Source organism: Mytilus californianus, unplaced genomic scaffold (genome assembly GCF_021869535.1).
Source record: "Mytilus californianus isolate M0D057914Y unplaced genomic scaffold, xbMytCali1.0.p SCAF_4, whole genome shotgun sequence".
Taxonomy (NCBI): domain Eukaryota; kingdom Metazoa; phylum Mollusca; class Bivalvia; order Mytilida; family Mytilidae; genus Mytilus; species Mytilus californianus.
This window is the reverse complement of record NW_026262690.1, coordinates 6,210,506-6,233,571: the sequence shown is the minus strand read 5'-3', so window position 1 is coordinate 6,233,571 and position 23,066 is coordinate 6,210,506. Positions and strand designations below refer to the sequence as shown.

Genomic DNA, 23,066 nt, shown 5'->3' with positions numbered 1-23,066 from the left:
CTCAAAAGTAGAAATGAGGCTTGGAAGCTTTAGCTATCAAGCCTGCATTAAACATAAGGGTTTTGATTGCCTTTTCTTCCTTTTTAAAAGTCATATATAGAGATAAATATCTAATCTAATAATTCAAATTAAAAAAAAAATGTAACATTAAACACAAGGGTTTTGAATTCTTGGATTACCTATTCTATCAATTAATATCACACAACAATACTGTCACAAGATGGGACCTTAAAAGACTCTGAGAACATTGCTTGAATGTATATTATTTTATTTATGCTTCAGATAACAGTTCAATAATGTATTTTTATCTGACAGGAATTTGAAAAGACAAATTGTTAAATCCCGATGGAGGATCATTATAGTCTTTCTTCTGTAGCATGGCAAAGAATTTAAATCTGTCTCCCATCTTTTCTGGATTAGTAATCATATCAAATCCTGATATTAAAGTCTTCTTGGTGGCCTGATCTTTACCTTGCATAAGCATCTGGAAATAAAGATATAAAAAGTCAAAATTTCTGGACTGCTTGAATACAATAATTTAAAATTAATCATCATATAAAACATTGAAATCAATATCAACTGAAAAACAAATTACTGTTGTTCTTGGTTCACATAAGAACTATTTTCATCAAAGTTTACAGATATGATATTTCTGCTTTACGTAATCTCACCAAAAAATTAAAGCATCGTTGATGTTGTGATCCAGCCATATTCATAGCTAGTCTGATATTCTTTCTGACCATACTTTTTTCTAAATTTTTTTCTCTTTTCATTTCCAATCTTACTGTAAAATGTCTATGTTATTGTCCAAAGGTAGGGAATTTCGCAATATTGATGCAAATATAGAGATATATACTGATCTTTCAATTTTAGACTCTGTCAGATTTTATTTTTGACAAGAATGGAAAGGAAAATCATCAAACAAGTAATATATTTTTATATGCCATTAATAATGACAGGTTTAATAATTTCCAGAAAAAGGCCTTATAAATGCACTTTCTCAACAACAAAAATAAAAAAAAATAACCATTTTTTATCTAAATTGGTGTTCATTCTTCATTAAGCAAAAAAACATTTCCTGTATTCAAATCTGAATGTACAAATACCTAATGCTGAGATATTTCCAATTACTGTTAAATAGAAATATAATTGGATATAAATGTAAAACAAACATATAAATTTTATTGCAGAAAATGCTCAGGTAAGAGTTATGCAATTTTGTTTAATATTTCAACCAAATTGCTGATAATTGTAACCAATTAATTAGGACTTTATTATTGACTTATGTCAGATGATAATGGCACTGATTTTACAAGTAAAATAAAATTTGCTTGCATTTTTTATACATATTTTTTTCATTTAGTGATTTTAAGTATTTTCTTTGAAAAAAAAAACCACATCAGATTAATCATTCAGCTAGCTAGCAAAAATTACAGAATATTTTAATGTAGTGTAGATCAAAATAAACAAGCATTCTGTGAGTATTGCATGGCAATACATAGTCCCCTACCTGTTAAAAATTCATTGCATTGGAACAAAATTCCAACTTGATCTATAACTTGTCATGGTGTAAACTATATAACAAATATTAAGTCAATATCTTCAAGCATGACGAAAAAAAGTGTTGAAAACTGATTATTTAAGTGAATTTTTTAAGTCCAAGGACCATTTCTCTGCACAAAATCATCAGACCGTAACAAAATTCAAACTTGATTTGAACTTGTCATGATAAAACTATATACCAATTTTCAAATCAATATCTTCAAGCATGACGAAAAAAAGTGCGGAAAACTTATTATTTGAGTGAATTTTCAAAGTCCAAGGACCATAACTCTGCACAAAATCATCAGACCGGAACAAAATTCAAACTTAAACCGTAACTTGTCATGATAAAACTATATACCAATTTTCAAATCAATATCTTCAAGCATGACAAAAAAAAAGTGCTGAAAACTTATTATTTGAGTGAATTTTCAAAGTCCAAGGACCATAACTCTGCACAAAATCATCAGACCGGAACAAAATTCAAACTTAAACCGTAACTTGTCATGATAAAACTATATACCAATTTTCAAATCAATATCTTCAAGCATGACAAAAAAAAATGCGGAAAAACTTATTATTTGAGTGAATTTTCTAAGTCAAAGGACCACAACTCTGCACAAAATCATCAGACCGGAACAAATTGGAACTTGATCTGTAACTTGTCATAATAAAACAGTACACCAAATATCAAATCAATATCTTCAAGCATGAAGAAAAAAAGTGTGGAAAACTTATTTGCCGGACTGACGGATGGACAGACAGACAGACAGACAGACAGACGGATTGCAAACCTAAAGTCCCCTTCGACTTCTTGGGTAGGGGACTAATAATACATATATAGGTTTACTATTGAGGTCAAGAATGTGTGTATTCAGTTAGGTGTGTAATAAATTGTGTCTATTTAATTATGTAACAGGTCATGAGATATTAACTGTTTTGACTTAAGTCTGGGGTTGTTCCTAATTAATACTTATTTGAAAATCATGACAGTTAATAATCATTCTGACTCTTACTTGCCTATCGAAAGAATTGGAGTAATACCATTTCAAAAAAGTGTGGGAATCAACTTAGATATATTAATACACATGTTGACCTACATTTCATTGAACAATAATTTACACAAGTACAAGATACTAATATAATACTTTCAAAATTCTTTTCAACTGATTCAATTGATGTACAAATACTTTTTCAAATTAATTCATAAATAGTAAATCATCATAAATTTTGATTTAGAAAGGAATTATATGCAAGTGTATATCTTAAATAAAGTCACTATTCGACCAATCTTTTCTTAATTTAAGGGCAAATAACATGTCAAAAGTTTGCAGTTGATGATTAAAATGGTGTAGAAAGTTTCTACAAGTCATAAAAACACATAATTTGTTTCATGATATGTCTTCAACTTAGTATTCTGCACCATCTCCAAAACCAGAGTGATCGCATAGATCCAGCATGGCTGAATCAAAAAATCATTCTGTAATTGAATTGTCTTTGAAAAAATTTAAGTGTAACAATATCTTTTGTAGTTATTACAATTCCTTATTTAGTAATAAAACCTACAAAATATCATATTCCAACAGAAAAATGTTTAAAACCATAAGCTTGATAATATTTACTTAGCTTTACTGCTGTTACTAAATCATGGGAGTTATAATTAAGGGGACCATAGGTAGTATTAATTTGTATATTTGTGGTTGGAAACCTTACAATCTTTTTCTATATTGATATTCGAGAAAATTTACTTGGTACATTACACCAGATTGGGTCTTTGGCCACTTTGAAAGTATAGCAACTGATAGTAAAATGTTTAATGGAATAATTTCTCTAAAAGTAGGTTGATCCTTTGAGCTTACTTTCAATGCAATCATTTTAATGCAGTATTGTGTTGAAACCAGATCTTTGATTGTTGCCGTTTATTTTTTTTCCCTTTCTATATTTTGTGTCATTTGGTTTCTCTTTCGTTACAAACTTTACATTTTCTTTAAATCTTTAAAAACACAATTAACTGCAATTTATATGGTAATAAAATGCTCCGCTGGGGCGCAGCTTGATACGACCGCAGAGGTCGAACCCTGAACAGTTGGGGCAAGTATGGACACAACATTCAAGCTTGATACAGCACTGAATTTGGATTGTAATTAAATATTTGACACAGCATAGGTTTCTAACACAGAATGAAAGTGGTCTAAGAACTTAAAAATTTTTAATTTATCTATTCAAACCATATCATTATTATTTGCTTTCATATATAAATCAGAAATAACCAATTTAAAATGGAAAATTTTATAGAAAAAAAAATCCCCTCCCAAATTTTTTGAACCCCCTTATGATTCAACACCCCCAAACTCAATCCCAGCCTTCCCTTTGTGGTATGGTACCTTGCAGTACAATTTCAGAGAGATCCATACACTTGAACACAAGTTATTGTCTGGAAACTAGAAAAATGCTTGTTTTTTTGCCCCTTTTTGGCCCCAAATTCCTAAACGTTTACGGCAATTACCCCCAAACTCAAACCCAGCTTTCTTTTTGTGATATGGAACCTTGCAGTACAATTTCATAAAGATCCATACACTTACACACAAGTTATTGTCCTGAAACTAGAAAAATGCTTGTTTTTTTGCCCTTTTATGGCCCCTAATTAATAAAATTTTGGGGGAATTACCCCCGAAATCAATCCCAGCCTTCCCTTTGTGGTATGGTACCTTGCAGTACAATTTCAGAGAGATCCATACACTTGAACACAAGTTATTGTCTGGAATTTGAAAAATGCTTATTTTTGGCCCCTTTTTGGCCCCTTATTCCTAAACGTTTTGGGCAATTACCCCCAAACTCAATTCCAGCTTTCCCTTTGTGATATGGAACCTTGTAGTACAATTTCATAAAGATCCATACACTTACACACAAGTTATTGTCATGAAACTAGAAAAATGCTTGTTTTTTGCCCCTTTTTGGCCCCTAATTCCTAAAATTTGGAAGCAATTACCCCCAAAATCAATCCAAGCATTCCCTTTGTGATATGGAACCTTGTGATACAATGTCAGAGATCCATAGACTTACACACAAGTTATTGTCATGAAACTAGAAAAATGCTTGTTTTTTGCCCCTTTTTAGCCCCTAACTCCTAAAATTTGGAGGCAATTACCCCCAAAATCAATCCCAACATTCCCTTTGTGATATGGAACCTTGTGGTACAATGTCAGAGAGATCCATACACTTACACACAAGTTATGTCTGGAAGTTACAAAAATGCTTATTTTTGGCCCCTTTTTGGCCCCTAATTCCTTAACTGTTGGTACCATAACCCCCAAAATCAATCCCCATCTTCCTTTTGTGGTATTGACCCTTATGGTAAAATTTCATTGAGATCCATTCACTTAAACTAAAGTTAGAGTGCGAAAACTAATGCGTCTTTGGATGACGATGACAACGACGCCAACGTCATACCAATATATGACACAAAAATTTTTTTGCGGTCGTATAAAAATTTATATGGAGTAAAATGTAACAGTTAAAACTTTTTTTCAAGGTTTAGCAAATGTTAAATCATAAAATGTATCACAACCATCCCCTTCAAGCAACTAATTGACCAATTAAGTTAACCAATTCAATTACACATATTTAACGTCCACAACTGTTTTTATTCTTTGATACATTAAGTTGCAGCTTTCATTTCATATTTTTAAAACCAGGTGTAAGACTGATCTATAAGGAGGAATGATGATATTTACCAGATATTTGAAACCAGTATTGCTTAAATGTAAAAACTTTAAAAATAAATTTAAAAACATATTTTTAAAATGAAAGTCATAAGGTTTCTAATAACATTCTTCTTACCTTTAATCTGAGATGGATTCCCATATTCTGAAGAAATTCCCTTTGGGTTACAGGTCCAAATGATGAAACTAAAACAGATATCATATCAATATAAAAATAAGGGATATAATAATATGAGATAATATTTAAAAAAACAATATTTTTAAAATTCCTCTATAATACATGTATTTCAAACTAACATCATTGTATCCATGTGCAATCACAGTAAATAATATCATATACAAAATCTCAACTAAAATTAAAAACAAATCCAAAAAATATATATTTCATACAATAGTTTGTATTCAGTCTATAATAAATAAGTAACTAACTTGATTTAGTTGATAGGCAAAGGTGACGGAAAAATGAGAAATCTACATCTGCTGTTAAATCAGCTGTTCCTGGGTCACATAAAACATCATGTAGTCTATGCTGCTTAAAACTCTAAAATATAATTAACAATAAAGAAAAGCTACAAACAGCATTCAATTAATGGGAGATAATCCTATAAAAAATACTGGATTATCTCCCCTAATAAATATTCTTCCAGTTCACAATAATTTGTATTGTCTGCTTGGCAGCAATGCATAATGAAAGGCAGCAATTGATGGATGTAATACTACTGTGTGTATATGGCAATAAATACCTCTTACTAAGAACTCCTAAAAATATTGCAGAAAGCAGAGCAGAGTAAAACATTTGAATTTGAAAAGGCAAAATCTCTTGGATTAGCACAAAAATATTTTGTCTATCTTCTAACAGTGTCACTGAAAAGTAGTTAACAGCCATTTTTTACATTCATTTTATCTTATAGAGTTGAAATAACCTTATAATTATAAAAAAATAATTTGATCAAATCATAATCTGATTCCTTCCCACAAAATTCCTTCATATAAATATTCACATACCCTTAAGGTATCAGTTTTATCCCCATTATGACCATAGTCAGCAATTAAAGCACAACCTCCATTTTGTTTAATTCTCTCAGCAATTTGTAGAATGATCATTCCTGAGTATGGAGCTACTTCAATATGCTCCCTCTTATCACCTGGTCTTATATGCTAAAAAATATCATATAAAGTTTAACAATAATATCATATGTAAAAGCAGAACATCAATTTGTGAAAAGTTGAAAAACAAAGTTTGAACTGCATGCATGATAAATAAAACTGATTCATATATCATACAATATTTGTTTACTGTGTTGTCAGATTGCAGTCTCGTTGACATATAGCCAACACCTTCTTTTATTCATTTAGCAGGGCTCACGCTTGCAGGCGACTGGGGCGAAGAGGTCACTTTCCCGTCTGTCACTTCGCTTTGCCAGACAGTCAAAAGCGATATCTAGTCACCCTGGTGTTCACAATACTCGCTTTCAGTCGCTTTCTCCATTGGCAGTTTTCTATTTTTACCAAGTCAATGAACCAGCAATTTGTTATTTATATAAGTAAAGAAATTCAAAGACATTAACGATTTATTTCTTTAGAAAAGATGAGAAAGAATGGATTTTTCAGATTGATTGCAGACAACTTTTTAACACTTCAAGTACTTGATACTCGATAGCGTACATCAAAACATTTTCGGCAAAATAAATTTGTTACTTCATAAGAACATGTTGAAAAAGGCCTTTAGTGAATGGTTAATCCATTTATTGCATTAAAAACGTCATATTCCTTTCTAAATAGCTTGTCAAACATCGTTTATTTTGTAAATTTTCTTCGTCTGCCATTGAAAAAATTGTGCAAACTACGGATCGGAGGCAGGATTGGTCGGAACCGGACCAGATATGATCGAAATCCGTATTCTTATTATTATTACTACAGATGCACGAATGGCACTGCTGACAGAAGAATAATGATCCCAAAAGGGAAAATTACACATTCCACACGCATTAACAGACTTTTGGTTTGCTCTCCTTGCTAAATGAATATATTTCAATTTATAAGCATTGTTTCATTTTATTAATGAAAGTTGCTTGACTTTGTTAAATTAATATATCTTTTTAATGAGAAACAATGAATTTCATAAATAGTTTTTTAATTGAATTTTAATTGATATATTATACTTTCTTTTCCTTTTTGACATAGAAAAAAGTTCTTTTAGTACTAGATATTTAGTTGGTAGTTTCTGACAAGAGGACCTATATAATTGTGCAACTAGAAATGATAAACTGAAATAACTGTTACTTTAATTGTATACTCAGGTATAAATTGAACAATATAAAAAAAATAGATAAATAGGATACATATGGCCCTTTTTATTATAGTAAAAATCAAAAAACATTGTAGTGCCGTGAGCGAGCGAACGAGCACTTCTCTTTCAAATCTCACCACTTCTCCCTATTTGTTTCAAAAAGAGAAATCACTTCTCCCTATGATTCGGAAGTAGTGTGAGCCCTGATTTAGTAAATATATGTCTACAGCAAAACTATATCGAAAGCACCAGAAAGTTAATCCCAAAACATTATCTCATAACATTTAAAACTTCATATTTTTTATCAAAGCTTTAAAAGGTTTTTAGCAGACATGCTGCAAAGAATAAGCCAGGTTATGAGAACATGAGAGATTTCACTGTAAAGTTTCACTGTATACTACTACCACCTTCTCTCTTGTTTGTTCACATTCAGTACAATGTTCTTATAAAAAGATTTAATTACTCTTTTAAAAATATCCTGCAGATTTGGGAGATAATCAAGGAGACAATAGTACAAATCTAAAGGGGACATCAAAATATAATATTCTTACAAAACATTATAATTACCCTTAAATATCCAGTAGAGTTGGGAGTTGATCCAGGAGACAATACAAATCTAAACTGGTTTGGTGACTCAGTATCTGGATTTATATCTATCATTACTTCACACCAACCTTTATCTGCAGTCTTCTGTTGTAAAAAATAATCAGTTATTAGTAAAAATAATAATATACAGAAAAGTGGTTACAAGTCATTGATTGTGTATATTTTACCATGTTTCAAAAATAAAGGATTACATTAAAATCTATTAATCACTGAAGAGACAAAACTGGAATATCCTCCTAAAACAATTGGACTAAAATGGACAAAATTGCAGAGTTTCTTAAACAAATAATAATCCAAGTAAGTAAAAGATTAATTCTAAATTTTCAACTTGTTTCTTATGAAATAAAGTTAATCTTCAGCAACAGAATGTTGTAGTTTTAAAATCTATATAGAAGTACAGTCATTAATACGAAAAATATAAGATGCAACATATTCTATATCAGATAATTTACTCTGAGCTTGCTTTCAGCTCTAATATGAAGCATTGATATAAACAGTAAGAAGTGAGAAATTTCTGCAAGGGTACTATTTTCACCATTTAGATTAATTACTTTAACATCTCTTCTCATCAATCTGATCAAATTCAATAATCTGAAATTTCAGGGACAAAACACAAAAAAATAAAACCTTGGAAACAGGTTAGGTCCTAGAAAATCATGAAAAGAGCAATGGTTAGGGGAGGGTGAGCACTCACAAACATGTTTGACCCTGCCACATTCTTTATGTGCCTGTACCAAGTCAGGAGCTTGTAGTTCAGTGGTTGTCATTGGTTCATGTATGTCATATTTGTTTTTTTCGTAATTATTTTGTTATAAATTAGGCTGTTAGTTTTCTCAATTGAATTGTTTCAAATTTTTCATGTCTGGGCCTTTTATAGCCGACTATACGGTATGAGTTTTTCTCATTGTTGAAGACTGTTTGGTTGCCTATAATTGCTTACATCCACTTCATTTGAACTTAAGTGGATAGTTGTCTCATTGGCAATCATACCACATCTCCTTATTTTTATAATGTTTTTTGGACTGATTTTTATTGTCTATTTTTTTCTGTACATTTTACAATGTCAGTAACCATAATAGAGATGATTAATTACAGAACTAATACAACCCTACTACCTTTGTCAGGGGTTGTTGTTCCTTAATGTTTTTGTCCAAAGTCAGGAACCTTGTCAGGGGTTGTTGTTCCTCAATGTTTTTGTCCAAAGTCAGGAACCTTGTCAGGGGTTGTTGTTCCTCAATGTTTTTGTCCAAAGTCAGGAACCTTGTCAAGGGTTGTTGTTCCTCAATGTTTTTGTCCAAAGTCAGGAACCTTGTCAGGGGTTGTTGTTCCTTAATGTTTTTGTCCAAAGTCAGGAACCTTGTCAGGGGTTGTTGTTCCTCAATGTTCTTGTCCAAAGTCAGGAACCTTGTCAGGGGTTGTTGTTCCTCAATGTTTTTGTCCAAATACAGGAACCCTGTCAGGGGTTGTTGTTCCTCAATGTTTTTGTCCAAAGTCAGGAACCTTGTCAGGGGTTGTTGTTCCTCAATGTTCTTGTCCAAAGTCAGGAACCTTGTCAGGGGTTGTTGTTCCTCAATGTTTTTGTCCAAAGTCAGGAACCTTGTCAAGGGTTGTTGTTTCTCAGTGTTTTTGTCCAAAGTCAGGAACCTTGTCAGGGGCTGTTGTTCCTCAATGTTTTTGTCCATTAAGGATTTGGTGTTGATGATGTCAGATCTTATATAGTCACTGTAATATGGAATGAATAGTTGTATATGAAAATCATATCTTGACCTTTAAATGTCCTTTTTTGCTTGTTTTTTGTTTGTTTGCTGTTTTGGTGACATTTACCTCTCCTTTCCTTTCAATCTCACGTATTATATCATTACAATATACTACTTACCTGAAATTTACATATAGGAAGAGCATCAAAGAACTCGTGAGCCAGGTATAAAGAATGTTCTGATGGCACATCATGAAGTAATTTATACCAATATGCATTTATCCCATACTTTGTTTTACACTGATAATAATGTTTAGATATCTTCTCACTAGAATCATTAGTTTCTAAATCACTTAAACCTGAATTATATCCATCTGTTAACTTTGATGACTGTTCACTTGTCAAATTTTCTCCAGTTAATTTTTCTATCTGTATCTGAGCCAAAGCTGGACTGATTTCCACCATATGAAGTGACACTGATTCGTTAATTTCTGGAAAGTTTTTAAAGACCTTAAAATAAATATGCAATTGTATTTATATATATATCTTTCTACAATGAACTATCTATCTAAAGACATCAATATATTGGAATTTCAAAAAGTTTAAACATACCTATTCTCCAAGAAATAACATTCTATTTCATCTCTAGTGTTTTGAAATGTAAATTATCTTTAACCTATGCAAGTAATTATAGAATAACTAATCAAAGAATTTAAATATCCAAAAATATTCCACTAGTGACTGAATGACACATTATTTCATGAGCGTGCTTTAATACCACAATAGTAAATTGTCAGTGTTGTTTGGTTAAGAGTTGAATATTTTTCTAAATTTGAATTCTTTGATTATATATTCTTCTATATTTTTTTCTGCACATTCCCAATTTTTTTTGATGCAACTTCACTGACAATGTCTTGACAACACCCATTGTTGTATGACACCAGAGGAGTGAAAATCATCAATCCATTTTGCCCTGTATTTAATGGTTCATGACATTGTGTTGCAATCTAAAAATATTTTGTCAAGGGGTCCTCTAATTATCATCTGGAACCAGAATAAAATAAATTTAAAGATATTCAAAGGGTAAAACTATATATAAAGATAGTTAAGGGGTATAACTATTGAACAGTAAATGCCAAAAACAGTCAAAATTGAATTGACTGCTATTAATGGGTTCATTACATTGTATTACAATCGAAAAGATACCAAAAATGTCAAATTTGGAACTTGACCTTTATTTTATATTTCAGAACATTGTGTTCAAATTAAAAAAAAAAATTTTAGTCAAGCTGTTTTTTAAGTGGTTGAACTATAAGCTACTGCTCACTAATAATGCCCCTTATAAGTGGGCATTTTGTGTAAGATTATAGAATAACTGAGTTTTTTTAGGTAAACAGGAAGTAGATAAGCTGTGAATGTGAGATGTGCATCAAATGGTATAGCATGTCATCATGAAGCATGAAAACAAATCTCAGGAAGTCTGATTTGTAGTTCACAAAAAAAATGCTACAGAAATTTCAAGGGATGAGTAGACATAAGGGCAAACATACGAACAAACAGACAGACAGGGGTTAAATAGTATGTCCCTACAATTATCATCCAGAAACCAAAATTGCGATGGACTGTCAGGCAGGGTGTATAAGATAATGACAAAAATTCCTAAGTAAATACATTGAGTATATCATATAATGATAAATTACTGTGTAAGTACTCTGAGTATATCATATAATGATGAATTACTGGGTATGTACTCTGAGTATATCATATACTGATGAATTACTGTGTAAGTGCTCTGAGTATATCATATAATGATGAATTACTGGGTATGTACTCTGAGTATATCATATACTGATGAATTACTGTGTAAGCGCTCTGAGTATATCATATACTGATGAATTACTGGGTACATACTCTGAGTATATCATATGATAAATTACTGTGTAAGTACTCAGAGTATATCATATAATGATAAATTATTGTGTAAGTACTCTGAGTATATCATATAATGATGAATTACTGTGTATGTACTCTAAGTATATCATATACTGATGAATTACTGTGTAAGTGCTCTGAGTATATCATATAACGATGAATTACTGGGTATGTACTCTGAGTATATCATATAATGATGAATTACTGGGTACGTACTCTGAGTATATCATATAAAGATGAATTACTGGGTACATACTCTGCATATATCATATAATGATGAATTACTGGGTACATACTCTGAGTATATCATATGATGAATTACTGTGTAAATACTCTGAGTATATCATATAATGATGAATTACTGTGTAAGTACTCTGAGTATATCATATAATGATTAATTACTGGGTATGTACTCTGAGTATATCATATACTGATGAATTACTGTGTAAGTGCTCTGAGTATATCATATAATGATGAATTACTGGGTACATACTCTGAGTATATCATATGATAAATTACTGTGTAAGTACTCTGAGTATATCATATAATGATAAATTTCTGTGTAAGTACTCTGAGTATATCATATAATGATGAATTACTGGGTATGTACTCTGAGTATATCATATACTGATGAATTACTGTGTAAGTGCTCTGAGTATATCATATAACGATGAATTACTGGGTATGTACTCTGAGTATATCATATAATGATGAATTACTGGGAACGTACTCTGAGTATATCATATAAAGATGAATTACTGGGTACATACTCTGCGTATATCATATAATGATGAATTACTGGGTACATACTCTGAGTATATCATATGATGAATTATTGTGTAAATACTCTGAGTATATCATGTAATGATGAATTACTGAGTACATACTCTGAGTATATCATATAAAGATGAATAATTGTGTAAAAACTCTGAGTATATCATATAATGATAAATTACTAGGTATGTACTCTGAGTATATCATATAATGATAAATTACTGGGTACATACTCTGAGTATATCATATAATGATAAATTACTGGGTACATACTCTGAGTATATCATATAATGATAAATTACTGGGTACATACTCTGAGTATATCATCAGCCAATGTTCCCCTTCCTGGACCTAATTCTACTAGCTGTACAGGAGATGGCGACTTGTTCTTCATCCATTCATCTACAAACCAAATACCAATCATCTAAAATAAAGACTACAATTAATGCTAATTTACTCACATTATAATTAAACTTTATCCTGTATAAGTTTGTTGAAGAACCTATAACTTGTTATAAAAATAATGCATTTCTATCTGAATTCAGTGTTACCAGAAATTTTTCATTTTTCCATAAAAATCATGGAGGCCGCCAAATGAAAATGATAAAAAATTTAAGCAATCTCAAATCACGAAAAAATTGAAATCATGCGTATACACATATTAACATGTTAAAAGCATATTTCAGATAATGAAAACTGTATGAATCTAAAAGATTTTTACCTTATCTTTTCAAAATGTTTCTTTCAAGGATACATTAACCTGCTCCAAAAAAGCTCCAGTAGCTAAAATCTAGTTTTCAATTTTCTTTTAGAAAAAAATTAATTTTCTAGAGTTGTCTCCCCTTAAAAAAAGTATATCTACCTATCTATTCCAATTCTTGAAATCATTTTGATCATTAAACATGCTTGAACTAAAAGCTTAAACACCTTTGCATTGTCAAATACAAAAAACATTACTTTTCATCAAGTATTTAAATAACAGGGAAGTCCCTCCACCCCTATTTTTATTCTGGGAATTACCCTTTATATAGAATTGTATATAGGAAACGGTTGATAGCACCCGAAACATCCAGGAACTTCTTTCCTGCAAAAATTCAGTCTCTTTCTGTGAACTTAACCTCAGACATATTGACTTCAAAATCAATAGGGATATTCTTCTCATGAGAATATCAGAATTAGATGGAGGACAATATTATGATAAAAAATTGGCTGTAATTTTACCTATAAATTTGAATCTTTTACTGTTTTTAGGAGGGGAAGGGTGCCAGGTAAGCCTCAGTCTGAATCAGCATAGGTTAGTATAGTGAAATCACTCTCCTTCATAAATTTCAGTCTATCATAAGTAACTATGACACTGACCTAGGATGTAGTGACCGCAATATCAATATGTGACCATATATCCAAGTAAGGTTGCCATATTTAACATTTGGAAAAAAAGATGATAGACAGACTGTAGGACAGACTGACTGACTGATGAACCATCAAATGAGTTAAAAATATCTATACTGACTACTTTGTAGCATGGGTTACAATAAATTTTATTTCAATTATTGAGGTCAGCATAAAATTATTGCTTTTCTAATCATATCAAAGTATTTAATTATTAAATATTTATACCTCACCAAACATCTGACTGATCTCAGGTGATGTTATAAAGTCTCCTTCCTGTCCAAAGACATCCCTTGTCATATAATACCCCTGTAACAGAAACAATCACACTAACCATGAGTATCATTGGCAGATAGGCAAAACAAATATATCAAAAGTTAAAAGCTTTATATTGTAGGTAGACAGCAATGTATTGGCCATCCTTAACCATTGTACATTGTGTCCCTTCTGGCTAATGAAATTCTATGATATTTATAATCATTTGGTGACACAGTGACACTCCAGTGGGTTACAATCCAGATCTGGCTATCTGCTGTTTTCTTAATAAATTTTGGGTCACATGCAGTTAAATAATTTTAATAATTAACTACTTGCATTACAAACCACAAAACATATGTAATCAAATGAAGTAGTCAAGTTTTCCATAAGAATGAAACAAGAAGTTGAAAAATAAAGTATGTTCAAATCAAAAACAACTTGTATGTATGTATGAATGTAAATGTTTATACTTGTAAATACTTATATCTTACCTCCTACAGATTTCTGGGGAAATGATTGGTTAAAGGACTACACGTGGTGACTACATATATTTGATATAGGGTGTCCTAAAAAATATGGGGTTAGTTACAGGCATGGGGTTATGCAAATTTGTAATTGTAATGCATGGTAATGCATTACATTTTTCCAAGTAATTGCATGTAATGTGTAATTCAGCAATTTTAGCATTACATGTAATTGTAATTTAATGCATTACTTTAGCAAAAAGTTGTGTAATTTCATGCATTACATGGCATTACTTTTTTCTGATACTATATATATATCTTTTAACAGATTGTTTGATATTTAACAAAAGCAGAATATTAGATTGCTTGATTAACTAAAAAGTTATCATTTGAATATTGATTTTCTATTTATTTTTCAGACTTTACCCACTTGTACTTAATCATAAAGAATGGAATTATCATTCTCTTACTTAGTTTTTTATTTCATTTTATTTCATTTCCTGCATAAAAAGATTGATATTTGAAAAGCATTACTGTAAAAGTGTTCCATTGTTGTCAAAAGATCAGAGAGTACCTTGTCATAATTAAATAACAGATAATTGAACATTGTCATAAAACACTAATTAGTTTGTTTTACAATCAACAACATTTGGTCATAAATTAAGTTCTGTGTTTATTTTATAATTAGGAAAGAATTTCTCAATAAATATTTTGATTGAAATTAAAAACAAAAAACAAAAACAAATATATATTTATAAAAGAAAAGTTAACATTAAGTTAAAATGAAGATTAAACTTCATCTCTGTCACTTCTTTTTAGAAAAACACAGATATGTATTATATATTGAAACTTTACATCTGTTTGCTACAATTGATAGCCAAAACTTCAAGAACGTTGTAAAATCTTGACCCAAAATTTAAACTCCAAGCAGAAAACATCTCTCGTCTAAACTTATTCATACTAAAGCCAAGGATATGCTAGAATCTTTTGTGATTTCATGTTGTTTTTCAAAATGCTTGATTTTTCTTTTCACTTGATAATAAAATTTAAAAATGTAATGTGTATTTCAATGCATTACTTTGCAAAAGTAACTGTAATTTAATGCATTACTTTGATAAATGCATGTAATTGTAATTTAATGCATGGTTTTGTCAAAGTAATTGTAATGTAATGCATTACATTGCAATGTAATTCGCCCCATGCCTGGTTAGTTACAATATGGGGTTAGTTACCATATTGGGTTAGTAAGGAGTTACTTCCCTTTCAAAACAAAAAAGAAATCTGACAGGTTTCAACAGACGAAGAAATTGATAATGAACGATTGAAATAAATTCATAAAACAAATTTAAAGCTAACAAGTTGTTATTGTTGGCATTTGTTTTTTGTATAGACCAATGGAAGTAGGTTCTTAATACTAAGTATTGAAGACTTAATCACTTTGATAGGCCGCTAGTCTAAATACCACATGTGAAGATAGTCGGTAAGATAAGTTCGTTACACAGTATGCTAGTGACCTAATACGATATAAATGAGGTCAGTAAATTCCATATGGGGATTCAATATATGGAATTTTCTGACCCCATATATATCGTATTAGGTCACTAACACACCATGTAACTAATAATACATGAGAATAACTACTGTAAAGCAGCGCCGTAATTGTATCTACTAATGTTTAATTTTTTCAAGATTTAAAATTGGTAAAAGTAGTCTGAGTAAAACAAACATACAATAATCTATTTTAATTCCCTAGTTCAATTCCATAGTAATGTTACAGAATAAAAATTTGTCACCCAAATACAAGCAAACACTATTTATACATAAATATTAACCTCTAAAATATAGGATATGCCAAAAACACATAATTAACCGTGCCAGGTGATAATTCATAGCCTGACCTGTTTCGGTTAAATATTAGCCTCTAAAAAAATATATTTCAGCTATAAGAGAAAAGAAGTGGCACACTTGTGCCTGTATCGCTCATCTGATGAAAATATTGTCTGTTTGCTTATTAGGACTTTTTATGCACATCCTATAGTTACTCTTTGTGTTGCTGATCAGTTTTGCAATTTACATGTTTAACCTACCTTCTATAGTTTATAACAGCCAAAATTGCAAAAAAGTAAAAATAAACACTTCAGAGGCAATCAATCCAAAACTGGTTGTCAAAAATAAAAGAATTGATAGATCTTGTCATGCTGATCATTTTTGCAGTATACACTTTTAACCTAGCTCCTATAGTCAAAATAACAGCAAATAAAATGCAAAGTTTTGAAAAAGGAATATTGCAGGGGTACCAACTCAAAATCAGGTTGGCATATTGTTCTGAAATTTTCAGGGTTAATAGATCATTTTTGCAATAAACACTTTAACCTAGCTCCTACAATTTCACAATAACAGCCAATAACTTCTAAAATTAGGTAAAAATTGATATGTCAGGGGCAATAACTTCAAAACAAGCAGTTAGATTTTTTCTCCAATTTTCAGGGTGGATACATCTGGTCATGCTGATCATTTATATCATTTTTAACATAGATCTTATAGTTTTTGAAACAATGGCAAGGAAATGCCAAAAAAGTTCAAATTCAACATTTCAGTGGAATAAACTCTGAAACAGGTGGACAGATTTTTTTTTAAATTTCTGAGTAGATATACATAGAACTTGTTGTGCTGACAATTTGTACCTTGTCAGTTTTTCTCTATTTGCTATACTTTTTAACAATATTAGCCATTACTGTAGTTCTAATTTTAAACAAGGCAGCCATGCCAGTGGATCAACCAGGAGAAAAATCACAAACTATATAGTAGACATCTTATAGATGAAGCAGACAAACTTTGCTTAATCCATTAAAAAGTTTCAGAGGAGAAAGTGTTTTAAGAAAACAGACGACGGATGATAGATGACAGATGGATGCAAAGTGATGGCAAAAGCTCACATATTTCATATACATGTATGAAATCATTCCAACAGCCATTGTTTTTCACAAATGAACATTATTTCCCATATTACATAGTGCAACTGTAACGTAATATTGCCATTGATTTTGTGTATATGACGTTCATCTCTAAAGTTGTAAAACCAATAAGAATATGTAAGTTAAGTGGAAAATAACTTCCGTTTCCTAAAATTGCTTACATCCTTCATTTGGACTTTTACTGAATAGCTGTCTCATTAGCAATTATACCATATCTCCTTATTTTTTTATCAGTACCTCTGATGGACTGGTGAGAACTTCTCTCATGTAATCAGTAACTGTAAGGGGACCTGTTGCCTTTATTTTATTCATCAAGCCCTTCATTATTTTATTTTCCTTCAGCTTTGTGCAGTAACTTCTTCCATGTTTTAATAATCTTAAGCCTGTAATGAATGAAACAAAGAATTATGATCAGTTTACAGCTCTTTTCATAATGCTAGCAAGACAAAGGTTTGTTTGGCTTGCTTGCTTTGTTTGTATCAATGTTTGCTCAAGTATTGTAATTAAGATTGACATCTGAAAATAACATAAAAAGGCGGATTTAAACTTGTATACATTATATTTAAATTTGATTGGACATTATCAAATAATCAAATTTACCTATACACAGGTTTAACTCCGCCTACTTATATTGTTTTAACATGTCAATATCAATTACAATGCTTGAGCAAACATTTATACAAACAAAGCAAGCAAGTCAAACAAACCTTTGTCTTGCTAGCATTATGAAAAGAGCTGTAACAGAGGATATCTTAATATAAGCAATTTGTCGTCAACATTTAGCCAGCTATTAAAACAGGTTAAACCCATCATTTTTCTTCCCTTATGTTCATGTTTCAAGACAGGAATATAACAGTTGTTTTCCAGTCATTTCATTGGTTGATATTTGATTTTGTCAGTTTTTATGGACTTCCCCGTTTTGAATTCAACTAAAAAGTTTTTTTATATAAATTTTTTTTCTGATACAGGAAGGAGGATTATGTGGACAGAATACCATACAAAAGTATGCCAGACTAAAAACCGTTATGCCAAATGCCATCATAGGCGGGGCATAAAAACACAAATTTTCTTAAAGTGAAAAAATCATGAAACTGACTAATGATTGCAATTATCAAGTGAAATTTTTAAACCATCTGCATCTCTTAAGTGCAGACAATTATGTGGCAGAGTTGTTACGCCAAATCTAGGGATTTGAAAATTTTGAGGTGCAGTTTGGGCCTCATAACTGGAGATATTTTATCAACATTTTTATTGACGTTTTCGGTGTTCAATTTGACAATAAAACTACATAATTCCCATTTTCTATGATAACATTATAACTTAACAGTAAAAATGTAAAACTCAATTTTGCCTTTGTTATATTAAACATTGCTTTGAACTCCTTTTAACTTAAAAAAAAAATATGAAGGAAAACACGATTTTTCAAATATGTAGAAGTTAAAAAAAAAATTTAAGTAAACATAAAAAAAAAAAAAAAGCTAATACTAACAATGACCACTGCCCTTTCCTCGATCTTGATATCTATATCATTAACGGAAAGCTTAATACTAAAATATATGATAAAAGAGATGATTTTTCATTTCCTATCGTTAATTATCCATTTTTAGATGGTGACGTTCCCTTGTCACCATCTTACGGTGTTTATATATCTCAACTTGTACGATTCGCTCGTGTATGTAACAATGTTTTAGATTTTAACGAGAGAAATGTATGTATTACTGAAAAATTATTACACCAGGGTTTTCGATATCACAAACTAGTCAAAACATTTACTAAATTTTATCATCGGTATAAGGACATCATTCGTAAATATAGCTCAACATGCAGACTTCTTATACGTTCAGGTATTTCACATCCAATTTTTTATGGAAATATTCTTTATAAAGCACAAAAATGTCAGTATTCACCTCTGAAACTAACAAAACCTTTAAATAGACTTATTAAGAAGGGATATAGTTACGATACTGTTGTCAAGTCATTAAAGATTGCATATTTTGGCGTTGATATTGATTCACTTATAGGGTCTTTGCATCTGCACTAAACACATTTATTTAAAAACCAGTTGTTGGCATGACACGGGTTATGTTCTTCTCATATATGTTATGATGGTATGATACTAAACCCCTAACGGGAAGGATTGTGCCTGATATTCATATGATGAAGACATAATCTTTCAATCAGTTTAATTGAAGTCTGGAGCTGGCATGTCAGTTAACTGCTAGTAGTCTGTTGTTATTTATGTATTATTGTCATTTTGTTTATTTTCTTTGGTTACATCTTCTGACATCAGACTCGGACTTCTCTTGAACTGAATTTTAATGTGCGTATTGTTATGCGTTTACTTTTCTACATTGGCTAGAGGTATAGGGGGAGGGTTGAGATCTCATAAACATGTTTAACCCCGCCGCATTTTTGCGCCTGTCCCAAGTCAGGAGCCTCTAGCCTTTGTTAGTCTTGTATTATTTTTAATTTTAGTTTCTTGTGTACAATTTGGAGTTTAGTATGGCGTTCATTATCACTGAACTAGTATATATATTTGTTTAGGGGCCAGCTGAAGGACGCCTCCGGGTGCGGGAATTTCTCGCTGCATTGAAGACCTGTTGGTGGCCTTCTGCTGTTGTCTGTTCTGTGGTCGGGTTGTTGTCTCTTTGACACATTCCCCATTCCCATTCTCAATTTTATACATATAATTCATGTGAACTGGTTGAAGGCCTCACTGTGACTTTGAGATGAAGAACAACAAATAAAAATGCTGTTACTTTGCTTTAAGTGTTTTTTGCTGTGCGTATACTGATTTTGTGTCATGGATGGATACCCCATATCCTTTCTTTTCTATTAGATTTCACTATCTAGTCTACTCCATAATAAGCTTTACTATTTGTATTTGGTTTGTTTCACATGTAATATGCAACACATCTGTTCAGATACTAAATTCTATACACCAATCTTGGGTTGTTTTTTTATGAATGAGTTACACCAGTTAACCCCAGGTCAATCAGTGTAAATGATGCCCCTGAACACTTGGTTCTTTAATACTGTGTTTTAATAACATAAGCATTATATTGTGACATAGGAAATGTACTGCAAAGTGCACAAATTCTGAAGTCCTTGTTCATCTTCTTCTAAAGTACTAATACTGTAGTCTAACAACATATTCCATAGTCAAAATGTTTTATAAAAAAGTTATAAAATCAAAGCTTAATAATTGATTGTACTAAATAATTATTTCTGAAAAGGTGAACATCCACCACATTTAAAGCTTTTTAATTAATGTGTTAAACTATATGGTGGTTGGGTTACTGTACCGGAATTTAGTTACATCAATAAATTTTTCAGATTTTATTTTAAAAATTAAGGTGAATGGACATGTTGGTATCTAGTAGAGATCACTACCATTGGTATGACCCATAATAGATGAACATGACAACATACCTTTTGTCACTACCAAAAAGATTAGGGGTCCCAACAGCTATTTTGGCATGCTCATCTATTAATATGCTTTTTACTGGTTTCAAACACAATGTTGATTGTTCTGTGTTAATAATGAAACTTTTATCGGGAATGCAAAATTTTAGCAGTTACCTTTTTCTCTGGAACTTTACATCCTTTATACGAAAACCATACAATGTATGAATCTAGAATAGTTCTACCACCAACATCAAAAACACTATACACTTTTACAGTGGGCATTAATATTTGGCTTCACAATCTTATTTAACAATATATACTATCCATGTCCTTTTTGCCTTCGTTAAAAATAAAATTATCAATCGTGAAAAGTCACTTTCCATCCTATCCATTCCAGTTCAATCACTGTCAATGGATCTAGGATTTTTGAAAGGGGGGCTTAATTCCATAAAACTGATTATATACCGCCAAAAATGTTTTGAACAATTTTAGGCAAAAAAGTACATATAAATCATGAAAAAAAATGATATGATTATTTCTTTTGACGTATAAAGAGGGGCTACTCCCTCTATGCCTGCCCCCGATCCCCCACTGACTGACTGTATACATAATGCAGGACATTAAGACACTATCACTTAAAATCTAAAATGAGCTTAGTACCACATCTATTTATTTTTATATTAAGATGACCATATAAAAATAAGGAGATGAGGTATGATTGCCAATGAGACAACTATCCGCCAAAGTTCAAATAAAGTGGGTGTAAGCAATTATAAGCCTTCGACAATATTAGAAAAACCCATACTGTATAGTCGGCTATAAAAGGCCCCAACATGAAAAATGTGAAACATTATTCAATTGAGAAAACTAACGGCCTAATTTATAACAAAACAATTTACTGTCCATTATTATAAAAAAAGACATATATTGTAGTATTACAAACTTGATTATTTAAAGGGTAAATAAATATGTCACGCACATACATAAGGATGGATAAAAACTTCATATAATAAAAAACCCAGGGTGTTTCTTTACAGTTCATATGAAGGTTAGCACAAGCTCGGCAAAAGAAAACATATTGTGTTTATCATGTTTATCTAAAACTAAACAGTTTCTTATAAAACTTGCTTACAGTGGTATAAAAAAATCAGTATATCAGGTACATGTACATGTAAAAGGTAAAAAGACTATAATTTTAAATTACTATAAATTAAGAGCATTCCATATATGCCAGTTCTGTGATATTGTAGTTAGTTATATTTACCACTTCCATCAAACCTGGTTATTACTTACAGGTATTGATTACTGCTTATAACTAGGTAAGCATGGTTACAATTGCATGGTCTTGGACATAATAATATGGTTTAGTTTACTATATTCCTAGCAGAGATATTCAGAGTAAAAGACACACTTTTTTACTCACATTTTGTAAATATAAAATATGGGTCTCTTATCATTGAGAAAATATGTCTTTGTATTTATTTGTCTTTGCTTATTTTTGTATTTGTATTTTGTAAATGTCAGCTGGTATCATTCCTATTGTATCCTTGTCATTGTCCCCTGAGGGACCTTAATTGGAATAAAAACACATATTGTATATATCTGTATATTGTATATATATATATTGTATTCTGTATTCTGTTATTGTTATACACCAATAAAATTATTTTATTTCTCTTTTATTAATATGAATATTTCTTCATTAAAAAAAAATGCACAAACAGAAATGGCCCTGATGGTTCTATATACCATTGCGTCCGACTAAACATTGTGTAATTTTACTGAATGTCAAGGATGACATATTACTGAGGGGGTCTCTTCTGTCCGTGGTTATGTTACGGTCATTGTTGATATCCTTTCAAGTTATGCCACGTTTGTTTTTAAAATATTTATCCGCAATGAGGAATATTGTGAAATTCGTTAAATTATATTTAAGTATCAGTTATTAATGAATAATTCAAAACATATCTTGTGTCATTGATTATTTTATAATATGATATGATTATTAAA

General features: G+C 30.9%; 1 protein-coding gene across 3 annotated transcripts; it reads right to left on the bottom strand.

Moving 5' to 3' along the window:
• Positions 1-251: 251 nt before the first annotated feature.
• On the bottom strand, positions 252-22,934 carry LOC127737344 (protein arginine methyltransferase NDUFAF7, mitochondrial-like). Of its 3 annotated transcripts, none has more exons than XM_052247958.1 (10): positions 22,806-22,934; positions 17,886-18,031; positions 14,180-14,260; positions 12,876-12,986; positions 10,037-10,366; positions 8,122-8,244; positions 6,270-6,422; positions 5,694-5,805; positions 5,383-5,450; positions 252-484 (listed from the first exon to the last, which is right to left on the bottom strand). In XM_052247958.1, exons 1-10 carry the CDS (start codon positions 22,855-22,857, stop codon positions 305-307), a joined length of 1,356 nt encoding a protein of 451 aa, XP_052103918.1. In that variant the 5' UTR covers positions 22,858-22,934; the 3' UTR covers positions 252-304. The 3 variants fall into 3 exon arrangements, with proteins under 3 accessions (XP_052103918.1, XP_052103920.1, XP_052103919.1); XM_052247960.1 differs by having other exon boundaries at positions 22,863-22,932; XM_052247959.1 differs by lacking the exon at positions 22,806-22,934 and adding an exon at positions 22,480-22,656.
• Positions 22,935-23,066: the final 132 nt, after the last annotated feature.

What these genes read in the sequence shown, in the direction of transcription:
- LOC127737344 (XM_052247958.1), bottom strand. Translation starts at nt 22,857, where the DNA reads ATGTCATCCTTGACATTCAGTAAAATTACACAATGTTTAGTCGGACGC. An exon ending in TTCTCACCAGTCCATCAGAG is followed by an intron (nt 14,261 to 17,885) that starts GTACTGATAAAA and finishes TTTCTGTTACAG; the next exon opens with GGGTATTATATGACAAGGGA. An exon ending in TCAGTCAGATGTTTGGTGAG is followed by an intron (nt 12,987 to 14,179) that starts GTATAAATATTT and finishes TCTTTATTTTAG; the next exon opens with ATGATTGGTATTTGGTTTGT.